General features: G+C 34.0%; 1 protein-coding gene and 1 long non-coding RNA gene across 2 annotated transcripts; one reads left to right on the top strand and one right to left on the bottom strand.

Moving 5' to 3' along the window:
* Window positions 1-315: 315 nt before the first annotated feature.
* On the bottom strand, window positions 316-2237 carry LOC143585588 (uncharacterized). Its single transcript, XR_013144565.1, has 3 exons — window positions 2009-2237; window positions 1816-1883; window positions 316-629 (listed from the first exon to the last, which is right to left on the bottom strand). It is a non-coding gene; the product is annotated as an uncharacterized LOC143585588 (long non-coding RNA).
* Window positions 2238-4859: 2622 nt separating this feature from the next.
* Window positions 4860-12481, top strand: LOC143585584 (uncharacterized). Its single transcript, XM_077067343.1, has 27 exons — window positions 4860-4964; window positions 5102-5231; window positions 5331-5402; window positions 5499-5570; window positions 5648-5719; window positions 6151-6222; window positions 6334-6405; window positions 6492-6563; window positions 6644-6715; window positions 6798-6866; window positions 6947-7018; window positions 7111-7182; window positions 7268-7339; window positions 7705-7776; window positions 7857-7928; window positions 8010-8081; window positions 8154-8225; window positions 8316-8387; window positions 8466-8537; window positions 8619-8690; window positions 8773-8844; window positions 8936-9007; window positions 9099-9172; window positions 10007-10138; window positions 10204-10542; window positions 11254-11624; window positions 12125-12481. Exons 1-27 carry the CDS (start codon window positions 4874-4876, stop codon window positions 12479-12481), a joined length of 2931 nt encoding a protein of 976 aa, XP_076923458.1. The 5' UTR covers window positions 4860-4873.
* Window positions 12482-12627: the final 146 nt, after the last annotated feature.

Below are 12627 nucleotides of genomic sequence, written 5' to 3'. Positions count from 1 at the left end.
CGATGACTGATGGCGGTCAACAAATGAACTTTAAATGTGAGTGTTGACCGAAGGAAAATAAAAAAAAAACATTGATATGAATATGAGAGATACGGAAAATCATTAATTCTACTGTATACTTTGTAAACAAAAAGACTATATCAATATTATTATTACATGGTAATAAGTGAACCTTAAGTAGTTATTCATCAAAATCACTTTTCATATGACTTTTAAATGTAATTCTTAATTAAGAGCATCATAATAAGATAATGAATTTTCGGTTTTCGGTTTTAACAAACCTTTTACATTGTGCCAAATTAAAATTCTTAATAAAAAACAATATAAATATATAAACATTCGTTACACCTAACTACAACCTAAAAATCTATGCAAAATTCGACCAAATTCGTAACATTTTCATTAAATTACTCCAAAACTTTGAATCAAGACATTACAATTTCCTCATAAAAATATTTAACATGGCACTGCAGAAATTAGTGACATATAAAACTGTTTAGAGCAAGCACCAAATATAAGAAATAACCTGGAAGACTTATGCCTTTAGAAATATGTTAACCTTAATCCTACGCCTTCAAGAACTATCGCTATCGATCACGCCTCGACGGATACAAGTCTAAAAGCGGGTTCTATCAAAAGTCAAAACAGATCAAATCATTACATAATAATAATAATAACAATAATAATAATAATTGTTACAAAATTCTATCTACCTTCTAAACAATTGCTATAGAATGAATGAGAATAGCCATATACTCAGTTCGTTATCACAATTTCATATCATTGCTACTTTTAAGCTTAGAAAAGGATAGTTAAGAGTAAGTTCGTGTTTAGACCCGTTTCAGGTTTTCAAGTTCGTCTTGGGTTCCCGCGAGTGCGGACCATTTAACACCCCGACTATTAGCATATAAAAGAAACTCTACAGGTCGAAGGTGTGGTGTTCGGGTCTGCTTACGAATGTATGGTTCCCCTTAATATATCTGTATAAATTGAACATAACAATAAAATATTTTATGTCTATAGCATTTCTTTATGTTCATATTTAGTTAGCGTTAATCAAGAATCAAAATTTAAAAACCAATATCCAAGTTTTCCGGACTCAATATTCTATTTATTGTGGTTCCATTCAAAGTTATACCTACATGATAGCATTCGATGGCGAATCTAGAACATTATTTCATGGATAGCACAACTTTTTTAAACAATACATTTTTTTACCCGTTTTGTGAGTACGAGCGCCCGTTTTCGTGTTTCGCGCTTACCTGGGCTAGGTAACGTGTTTCATGCGACCCGGGCATGGTTTCGTGTTTAGAGCATACCGGCGGCGGGTTACCAGTTTCGTGTGTACCGGCACCCAATTACCAGTTTCGAGTGTACCGACGCCCGTTTTACTCGTACATGCGGCCGGTTAAGCATGCGTCCCAGGCTCGGTTTCGTGAATTTGCATACCGACGCCGGGTAACCCGTTCGACATGTATCGGCAACTAACTATCCGTTTGGCGTGTGCTGCCGTATGGTTGCCCGTTTCACACGAAGTTTAATTAAATAGTAGGCTTTTAATTATTTTGGGGCTTGAAATAAAACTTTGAAAGGTGAAGTTTTGGGTGTTAAAATTTTTTTAGGGGTAGTGTAATTTCCGGGGTAACCTAATACATAAAATGTTAAAAAAAATTTTAAAAATCCACTTCACCAGATAAGTTGAGGGGTAGCGGGTGCTCCTCATATTAATGCACATCCGCCCCTGATATCATTTTATTTCAATGGTAGATGTTAAACTACCTAAATACCCTTAGCCTTAAAGAATCTCTATATTACCTGATTTGAGGATCTTGTGGTTCATCTCCACCTTTTCTACCTCATAACGCAACCTGTATTCAACCAACCTGTTCCACCGAATAACCCACTGTTAGGTGGTTCAGAGTTCAGACTTTGGGTTAGATTCCATTAAAAGTTATATGAAAAATTGAAGTTTGAGCATGTGAAACAAATGGTAATATAAAATATAAACCTTCTCTCCTTCTTGATTAAAAGATGGATAGTTGTTGCCACAGTAGCTTCAGTTTGAAGAGAGATCTATCTGCAACTTCTATGGTTTCATGTCTCACCACTTCTATTCTTTTCTCTAACAGTTCATTCGATAACCTTTGTGAATGTGATCATTTGCAAGCAATGAAATATAATGTACTATAGAATAGTAGCACATTGCTTATAGTACAATTACCTGAATCTGCATGTAACCCAAAACAACCCCGACCAAAAACTAAAATAACCCGAAACTGTGCACAATACCTAAAGAGCCCCCGGATACAATTAAACAATCAATTAATTAATTAATTAATTATAAGCCAAATTGTCTTGGTAGACAAATCTGACCTGTTAGCAAATTGACCGAAACAACTTTTAAGTTTCCAAAGGCCAAAGGCCCAAAACAACCCGTAAACCCATTTCAGTTTATATTTCTTTCAACTATAAAAATCTTTAAAAACATAGATAAGCCAACCAAAACACTAAACTCTTAAACGATCAAAGTGGTCAAAACGCAGGTGTAGTCAATTTGTGTTACAGCCTCTTGTAATGTTTTTATTTAACAAATGTTATGGTTTTAAAAACATTTTTTTAGAGGCAGTTTCATACATTAACTTAGTAATGATAAAAGAAGTAAAGAAAAAAAGTTAGTAGCCAAGTAGTTATCTATGGGCTTGTTCTAGTTATGTTTAATGCAATCGGATGAAACCTTAACACTTATAGCCCGTTTGACTCACCTCTAATGCGGAAGGTTTTATATTTTACCTCAGGCTTTTGCAGCACCTAACATTGCTGCTGGACCACCCATGTCAAACTTATCAGCTGTGTAGAACAACCAAGGCATGTTGTGATGTTGTAGCACTGCAAACAAATAAGATTTAAACTAAATATGTTATACCATAATGAAGTAAGATTAGTATTTCAAAACAAATTAAACTTGTAGTTCCAAAATTGAGTAACCGCCAACAAAAAATCTTATGAAGATGACGATATCAAACAACTCAAATTTGAATTTGATTCAATAAAAATTAAATCATACCTATTAACAATCAAACTTAGAGGATGCGTGAAGAAGTTTCAGAGAGAAGAAATTGATTTGTGGCTTTTTATGAAAACTGATAATAAAGCCACAAAACAATTGAAGGATGGAAGGGTAAGTGAGCGAGTGTTCAGAGAGACCTTTAACATCAGTTTCATTTTTGTTTATGATTGCAGTTAATTAATGTCGTCGGAGAGCACTTTAATGTAGCCTGAAGTTGAAGTGTAATGTTTGCAGACGAGGCTGGACATTAAATTCAACGGCGTCTCGTCGGAATGTGTATAATTACCATATTGGACATCCAATATGTTTTATAGGTAAAATAGATATATGTAATAAATCAATAACTATTCACTTTTCTTTTACACTCTATTTACTTTATATCTATGCATTTTTATAAAAACAAATATTAAGATGTTTTTTACTATATATTTCAAAATACTTGGTGAAATCCAAAAATATTTCAAAGATCGAAGTGAATATAGCTTCAAATGTATTTATTAACATATAATTTAGTAAACTATATGTATGTTAAAATGTAATGATATTATATATAAATTTCTTTTAGACATAACAAAGTTTATCATATTTAATTTCTTAGTTTTATCAAGATTGTTTCGGGTTTTTTATGGAACTTAAATTTGATTTTTATGGGTCAAAAATTGATAAATAGATTGTTTGGTACAAGCTAACTACATTTATGTCAAAATTTGTTACGGGTTAAAAATGAGAAATCTGAGTATTTTTAAAAGTTCGAGATTGCAAATAGATTTACCGTCAAATTTGTTATGGGTTCAAAGTGTTGACTTGAAAATGACAAACAAGTGAAAGTTAGAATTTTAAACATGATTCGAGTTTCAGATTTATTTTCAAGGGCAATTTTGGAAATAATCAAAAAGTTTGAAATTTGACAAATTGACTATTCTTCCCTCGACTATTAAAATTGAAGAAAAGATTGCGAATACTTTCGACATGCCACCTTCAGGTCTATCAGTGTTTCTAACTTTTATCAAATTTGAAATATTTGTGTCAGTATTAAATTTTCTTTTTCAATTGTGATAAGAACGTTGTATGGAAATCATGTCATGCAAAACTATGCTCAAATGAAACAAAATATTCACAAAATTGAATGGGTTAACATGTAATTTTTTATGTTGCCATTATGACAAAGTCGAGAAGCCCCTTGAAATTTATCAACATATTTTTCATGATGGAGCTAAGAAAAAAATAGTTCTTGAAGAACATCTATCTTTACAATTTAATTCCCTCTCCTTCTATGGGTTATAAATTGATAAATATACCAAAAAAGTTAACGTTATATTTATTTAGGCTGAGTGGCTAAAACTACTATTATATAAGATAAATTGATAAATATACCAATATATTTTCTCCTATAGTTATTTGCTTTACTTGTAATTTTATAATTTAGACTAATCTATGTCTAAAAGCAGTAATAACATAACAAAATAAAGTAGAATAAAGAGTGTAGGGAGCGCGTGAGATAATGACAAAACAAATGTAGGCAGTAGTAGTAAGGGGAAACGGCAGTACGATCATGAGTGACGGCCGCTGCCACTTTTCTTCTTTTCATTTACTAACGTCCATTCACCGCCGTTTACTCCTCTCTCCGCCATTAACATACTCTACTTACTCTATAATAATAACACATCCTCATGACAGTTCACGCCAAACGTCTGCTCTCTCTAAATTCTTAACTCTCTCTCCCACCTTCACACGCACGCATACAGTGTGACTCTTACACTCATTATTATTACTCTTCTTGTCCAAGCTTTCCTTCTTTCATCAACTATGGTGGTGAAAAAGGAGTTTGTTGTTTGTGCTCTTTTTACGGTGGTTCTCCTGCCTCTGTTTCCGTCTTCCATCTCTATCACTGACGAAGGTATGTGTGTTTTCACCATTTTTATAGAATCAGTTTTATCATCAATAAACGTAACATTTTTGGTGAAAACACACATACCAACAGCTGACAACATTTTTAAACTTTTTTTTTAAAAATTTTTGAATTTTGTGTTGCAGGGAAAGCGTTAATGGCGATTAAGGCGTCGTTTAGCAACGTCGTGAATGCGTTGTTGGATTGGGATGAAGATCATATGTGCTCATGGAGAGGGGTTTTGTGTAATAATATCAGCACCACTGTTGTTGCTTTGTATGTTACTTCATAATGTTTCATTTCATTTCATTTCATAAATTATTATTTTTTGTTTTTCTCTTACTTTGGGTTACATTTTGTCTTGTTTGAATTTAGGAATCTGTCAAATCTGAACCTAGGTGGTGAAATTTCACCAGCAATTGGGGATTTGAGGAATTTACTCTCTCTGTACGTTTCTATCCTTTTTTATTTATTTATTATATAATATATAATAGTAATGTGTATAACTCACTGTATTCATGGTTTCATTTGAATGATGAACAGGGATTTGCAAGGGAACAAGCTCACCGGACAAATCCCAGATGAAATCGGCAGCTGTGTTAACCTCGTGCTGCTGTAACCCGACACACCTTCTTTATTTAGAGTTTAACTAAACATTCATTATTAAACCTGTTATTGTTTTGAATCTGCAGTGACTTATCGGATAATATGCTTTACGGGGACATACCCTTCTCCATATCGAAGCTCAAACGCCTCGAATTATTGTGAGTTTATCCTGTCTAGTCACAGTTAAAAGATGAACATTGAAAACACACCCTTGTTGGCTCGGTTACAAACATAGCTCAGCAGGATTAACTCGTTTATCTTACCAAGCTGAAATGTCAACCTCATTAAAAGCTTGAGCCAGCTTGTTAATTTTATATTTTTACACACGTTGAGTACTTGAGATATACAAAAACCGACTTAATATTTTTATGATTTTACCATACACATAATGATTTATTTACTGAATTTTGGGTTATACTTTTGGATTATAATTTATTTAAAATAATATAAAAAATTGGGCTTTTATAAGACAGCCAAGTGTGCAAGTCTACGAGCCAAGCTTACCTTGGCTTGGGCTAGGCTTGTTTACAAACCCTCGTTTCGTTCAAAAAGGGGCCACTTATGATAATCAGAATCTCCATGAAAACAGGAATCTGAAGAACAATCAAATCACAGGCCCCATTCCTTCAACACTGACTCAAATTCCCAACCTTAAGACGCTGTAAGCCGTATTCGTCCTTTTTGTTGTCCTTTTCAAGGGTGTCTTCTTCCCAATAATCCGAAGACCTATATTAAAGGTTCGGTTTTGCTTTTGTTAATTTTATTTTTGTAGTGATTTGGCACAAAACCAGCTGACTGGTGAGATTCCAAGGTTAATATACTGGAATGAAGTATTGCAGTATCTGTGAGTATTATTATTTAAACGCGGTTTAATAGGACACACTTTTTAACGGTTTAATCTTAAGTGTCATGTGGACATTGTATGTGTAGTGGTTTGCGAGGCAATTCATTATCCGGGACTCTGTCTGCTGATATGTGCCAGTTAACGGGCCTTTGGTATTTGTATGTATTCCCAACTTATGAAATGCGCTTTAAATTCTTGGCTTGTTTATTTAAAATTACATAGTTATGGTTTTATATAGTGATGTTCGCGGTAACAACTTGACTGGCACAATCCCAGATAGCATCGGTAACTGTACCAGTTTTGAGATACTGTAAGTCTCATATTTGCTGATGTGTAAGTTGTTTATATATGTATGTATATGCATATCCATACTAAAATTGTTTGATCTGCAGAGATATATCTTATAATCAGATTACCGGTGAAATTCCATACAATATCGGGTTTCTTCAAGTGGCAACCTTGTAAATATCTGTCTTTTTGTGGTCATTATTAAAATGTTACATATTTATACTTTGTCTAATTTTACCTTGTTATGATTTAGGTCACTTCAAGGTAACAAGTTGACTGGAAAAATCCCAGAAGTCATTGGCCTTATGCAAGCACTTGCTGTTTTGTAAGGATTTCCATTATTATTTAAAGAATGACATTTTTTTACTTTATCATGTGACTAATACTTCAATCTTTGACGATTTACTTACTTTTTAGGGATCTAAGTGAAAATGAATTAGTCGGACCAATCCCGCCAATCTTTGGCAACTTATCATTCACAGGCAAATTGTAAGTATTGCCTTAAGTGTCTCATACTTGATTACCCGTTCCGCATGTTCGGTTTCTTTGTTTACATGTTTGTGCATACTTACAGGTATCTTCATGGGAACCACCTCACAGGACCAATTCCACCCGAGCTAGGGAACATGACAAAGCTTAGTTATCTGTAAATATAAATTCAAAATCCTCCGTCTTAATATTTTAAAGAGAACTACACAAACGGACCCTAAGGTTTGATCATATTGCATGTGGGTCTCCATATTTTAAAGAACTGCAAACCTAGTCAAACATTTGTGAGATGGTTGAACATTTAGTCCTCACCATTAGTTCCAGTTATTTTTTAACAGAATAGTGATGTCATGTGCCGGTTTGTAAAATGTTTGGACCATGATAACAAGATTACAATTTTTAAAAATCTGAGGGACCAAACTCGGATATATGGTCGTTCAAACCACAGGGGCCATTTGTGCAATATGGTCAAAAACCTTACATACCATATGAATAAAACTGGACGAATGTTTTTTTTTTCAGGCAGTTGAACAATAATCAGTTGACGGGTGGGATTCCTGCTGAACTCGGGAATCTGGATCAACTTTTTGAATTGTGAGTTCACAATCCAGAATATTTTTTCATACTGTTTAAAAAATAAAAAGTTGTTTGATAATTGATTCATTTTTTCCTAGGAATCTTGCACTCAACAACCTTGAAGGGCCCATTCCGGAGCAGATTAGTTCTTGCACCGCTTTAAATCAACTGTAAGTTTAATTATGTTTATTATTATTGTCTTATATTGTTTTCCTTTTGTTATTTTACTCATTCAATCATTTTCTTTGCAGCAATGTGCATGGAAACTTTCTTAATGGCTCTATTCCTTCGGGATTTCGCAATCTAGAGAGCTTAACTTACTTGTATGCCATATTTTTTATTATAAGCGATATTAGTTATCGTCATGGGTTTATACACTAACGTATTTACTTCAGGAATCTTTCATCAAACAAATTTAAGGGAAGTATACCATTTCAGCTCGGAAGAATAATCAATCTAGATACATTGTATGCTCATATATAAACCTTTAAACCACGCCATGTTTAGATTTTTTTATATATTGTAGTCTTATGAATAAAAATTTTTATTTTTTGAAGGGATCTTTCAAGCAATGAGTTCTCGGGATCTGTTTCCGCATCTATCGGGGATTTGGAGCATCTGTTAACCCTGTAAGTCATCTGTTATATCGTAATAAAATTCATAATCAAGTTTTCCTGAATTTAATTTAATTTCTATTTAATTAATAGGAATTTAAGCCGAAATCACCTTGAGGGTCCAATACCTCAAGAATTTGGAGATCTAAGAAGTGTTCAAATCATGTAAGTTTCCTTGATCACTTTCCTTCCCAGTTTGACTTCCTTTGACCATACTGTAATCTCTAACTAACTTTTGTTTTTTAGTGACATGTCATTTAACAAACTCCATGGCGCCATACCAATCGAAATGGGCCAGTTACAAAATGTTCTCTCTCTGTAAGTTGCTTTTCTTCATGTTTTCCGCATTTAACAGTTCATTATTATTATTAATTTTTATAATTTATAATGTTACTTGCAGAATCTTGAACAATAATGGCCTTAACGGGGAAATTCCAAACCAATTATCCAACTGTTTCAGTTTAGTTAGCCTGTAAGTTTTTACTTCTTATCCTTTTAAACCTGTACTTTTTTAATTATTCTAATTCTGTACATTAAATGATAATCAATGTCGCTTGCATCAGAAATGTTTCTTACAACAACATTTCCGGGGTCGTGCCGCCTGCTAAAATCTTTTCTCGGTTTCCACCCGATAGGTACCGTTTTATAATTTTTTATTTTTTTCATATTTGAATTTACTTTATTTAGTTATTCTAATGCTGTTTGTTATAAATGGCTCTTTTCCAGCTTTCTTGGAAATCCATTATTATGTGGGAACTGGTTAGGTTCCATATGCGACCCGTATTCACCGAAACAAAGAGGTATTATTTAAATCTTAATATAATCTTAAACCTATCTTAATAACGTGAATTAAAACTGCAACAGTTAATTACTTAATTGCATTACAACTGTTAATTTTTTTACTGCTGCAGTTATAATCTTAATTTAATTTTCAACCAACGATTACAAAATGAATTAAAGCTAACTATTGCAGCTATATTTATATCTTAATTTTGAATCTCAATCTAACCTTAACAAATAAAGTGAATCAAGTATTAGTATTTTTTTCTGCTGCAGCTATATATTAAATTTTAATTTAATCTGAAATTAACCTTAATGACTTTTTTTATTGCTGCAGCTATATTTAAATCTAAATCTAATCTTAACCCAACCTTAATTATGTTAATTGAAGCTGTTATTTTTTTATTATTGCTGAAACTATATTTAAATCTTAATAATCTGAAGACCCTTAATTAGGCATGTAAGGTTGTAATTTTCTTACTGCTGCAGCTATGTTTAAATCTTAATAATCTGAAATTAGCCTATGTTTAAATCATAATGATTTGAAATATACCTTAATTAAGTGATTAAAGCTGTAATGCTTTTTTACTGCTGCAGATATATAATAATTTGTTCTGAAATTAAATTAACCTAGATTAAATTAACTTTAAAATTAAGTGATCTAAGACTATAACTTTTTTACCGCTGCAGCTATATTTACTCGTAATTTAATTTAAAACAACCTTAAAATAGTTGATGAAAGCTGTATATTTTTTTTGCTGCTGCAGCTATAGTGCTATGCTTAAATCTTTAGTTAATATTAAACCAACCTTAATATATTGAATTAAAGATCTAATAACTTTATTCTGTTGTAGCTATATTTTCAAAAACGGCAGTTGTTTGCATGACGTTAGGCTTCGTAGTCCTCGTTGCCATGGTGGCGTTAACAATATTAAGATCGAGCAAACCGAAACAATATACGAAAGAACCAAGCAAGGGATTACAAGGTTTCCATTCAAATCTCTTAACTAACATTATAATTAACTTTTAAAAATATCTAACATTCATGTAGGCCCACCGAAACTTGTGGTTCTTCACATGGACATGGCGATTCACACATACGATGATATTTTGAGAATAACCGAGAATTTCAATGAAAGATATATAATTGGATATGGTTCTTCGAGCACGGTTTACAAATGTGCGTTAAAGAATTCCCGACCTATTGTGATTAAGCGGCTTTACACACAATACCAGCATAACTTTCAAGAGTTTGAAACTGAGCTTGAAACGGTTGGAAGCATTAGGCATAGAAATCTTGTGAGTCTGCATGGTTATTCACTTTCACCGACTGGAAACTTGCTGTTTTATGATTACATGCCAAATGGGTCTCTTTGGGATCTTCTTCATGGTGAGTTAAACGGGCTTGAATTTAGTTGGGCTGGGTAACGGGCCAAAAAGTTTATGTGATAGTTATGGCAACTTTTGACATGTCTTGAACACATGAAAATGATCAGGTTTTGGGTTAGCATATGCCGTATCTAGCCCATTTAAGGAACGAGTCGTGTCCGTGTTGCCTGTTTTAACCTGTTTAGTTAAACAGGTCTACCTGTTAACTCGTTAATGACCAGTTTAGCCACACGGGTCTTTGGGTTGACTACTTTAACTGGTTTAACCTGTTTTAACCCATATATTTTCCTTTTACAACCATAGGCTTACAACTTGATTATTAGCGTTATACATTTAGATAAATGTGTTAAACAAGTAGTGTTTGGGTTATAAGATTTTAAGTGTATGAGAGTTAGGGTTGATACGTATGCAGGTTCATGAATAAAAACAGGTTTAGCTAAACGGGGTGTCCTCGGGCTGACCTGCCTAACCCGTTCAGTTAGCAGCTCGACCTCCGTTTAGCCCAAAATCTTTAAAAACTACCATACCAATTAACATGTTTCCGCCGTTTAGCACAAAATTTTTAAAAACTACCATACCAGTTACATGTTTACAACTTGATTATTACAGGTTGTGTTTGGTTGACTTGTTTAGCTCGTTTAGATAAACAGCTCGACCCACAACCCGCCAACCCAAAACGACATCGGTGTAATGTGATTCATGTTTATGGCAGGACCATCAAAGAAGGTTAAACTTGATTGGGAATCCCGTCACAAGATCGCGGTGGGGGCCGCACAAGGACTTGCTTATCTTCACCATGATTGCAACCCGAGAATCATTCACCGAGATGTCAAATCATCAAATATTTTGCTAGATGAGAATTTTGAAGCTCATCTTTCTGATTTTGGCATTGCGAAGTTCCTCCCAGTCACTAAAACATATGCATCGACTTATGTTCTCGGGACCATCGGTTACATTGACCCAGAATATGCCCGGACGTCTCGGCTTACTGAAAAATCAGATGTCTATAGTTTTGGTATCGTTCTGTTGGAGCTATTAACGGGAAGAAAGGCGGTTGATAACGAGTCCAACTTGCATCAACTGGTACCAACTAAATTCTTTCTGCTTTTGTTTTTAATTGAGGTTGCTGCTTACCGCAACCCGTTTGACATGTGTAAATAAATGGGTTAAACTGGTTGTCTTCGGCTTAGGTTTGATCTTTTTTTGTCAAAAAGATTAACCCTAACTTGAATTCATTGAAAATCGCATAACTCGAATACAACTCGTTTAATCCAGTTAACTAAACACGTCAATCGGTTTGGCCGGTACTAAGCAAGTTGTAAGCGTGTAAATCAAGTTGATGGATTCTAAAAGAAATGGATTAAACAGGTCATAAAGGGGGTTATCGTGACCCGTTTTTTAAACGGGTTAGATACGCAACCCAAAATATGTTTATTTTCGTGTTGTGTTTTGGGTAGTGTTGGAAATTGACATTCTCTAATTTAAAATCCAAAATCTATTTTTATGGCTTGACCTATCCTTTTTAGACAAATAAAAACCTAGTTCTCAACTGAGTCCGTTTTGACTAGTTACCAATCATGCAGATATTATCAAAGGCGGATGATAATACTATAATGGAAGCGGTTGATCCGGAAGTTTCCGTTACATGCATGGATTTATCTCGCGTTAAAAATACGTTCCAACTAGCGTTATTATGCACAAGGCGTCACCCTTCTGAAAGACCCACAATGCATGAAGTTGCAGGGATTCTACAGTCGTTGCTGCCAGCTGGTAAAACACCGGGTGTGGGTGGTGAGATGACGGGATATACAGAATATGTGACAGGAAAGGAGCTTCATTCTCAGCCGCCACATCAGCAGCGACACAACGATAATGAGAATTCATCTGATGCTCAGTGGTTTTTCAGGTTCCGTGAACTTGGTTCCAATAACACGTTTTAGGATACGGTTCCAATAACACGTTTTAGGATAGCTTTGGAGAAACTTAGCGTAGTTTGAGATTAGGATTGAATGTTTGTTTGTCTTAATATTAATATATTTATGTAGTTAGACCTTTTGTATGGCATCCCATGAATCTAGGGTCTTAG

The sequence above is a fragment of the Bidens hawaiensis genome, unplaced genomic scaffold (genome assembly GCF_021521415.1).
Source record: "Bidens hawaiensis isolate Kalapana, Puna unplaced genomic scaffold, B.hawaiensis_p1.1 tig00033893_1, whole genome shotgun sequence".
Lineage (NCBI taxonomy): Eukaryota > Viridiplantae > Streptophyta > Magnoliopsida > Asterales > Asteraceae > Bidens > Bidens hawaiensis.
Note: the sequence above shows the minus strand (reverse complement) of the source record. Positions and strands in the feature narration are given on the sequence as shown.

Coding starts and splice junctions, on each gene's coding strand:
- LOC143585584 (XM_077067343.1), top strand. CDS start 4,874: ATGGTGGTGAAAAAGGAGTTTGTTGTTTGTGCTCTTTTTACGGTGGTT. Junction 7,777..7,856: donor CTGGATCAACTTTTTGAATT/GTGAGTTCACAA, acceptor ATTTTTTCCTAG/GAATCTTGCACTCAACAACC. Junction 9,173..10,006: donor GTATTCACCGAAACAAAGAG/GTATTATTTAAA, acceptor ATTCTGTTGTAG/CTATATTTTCAAAAACGGCA.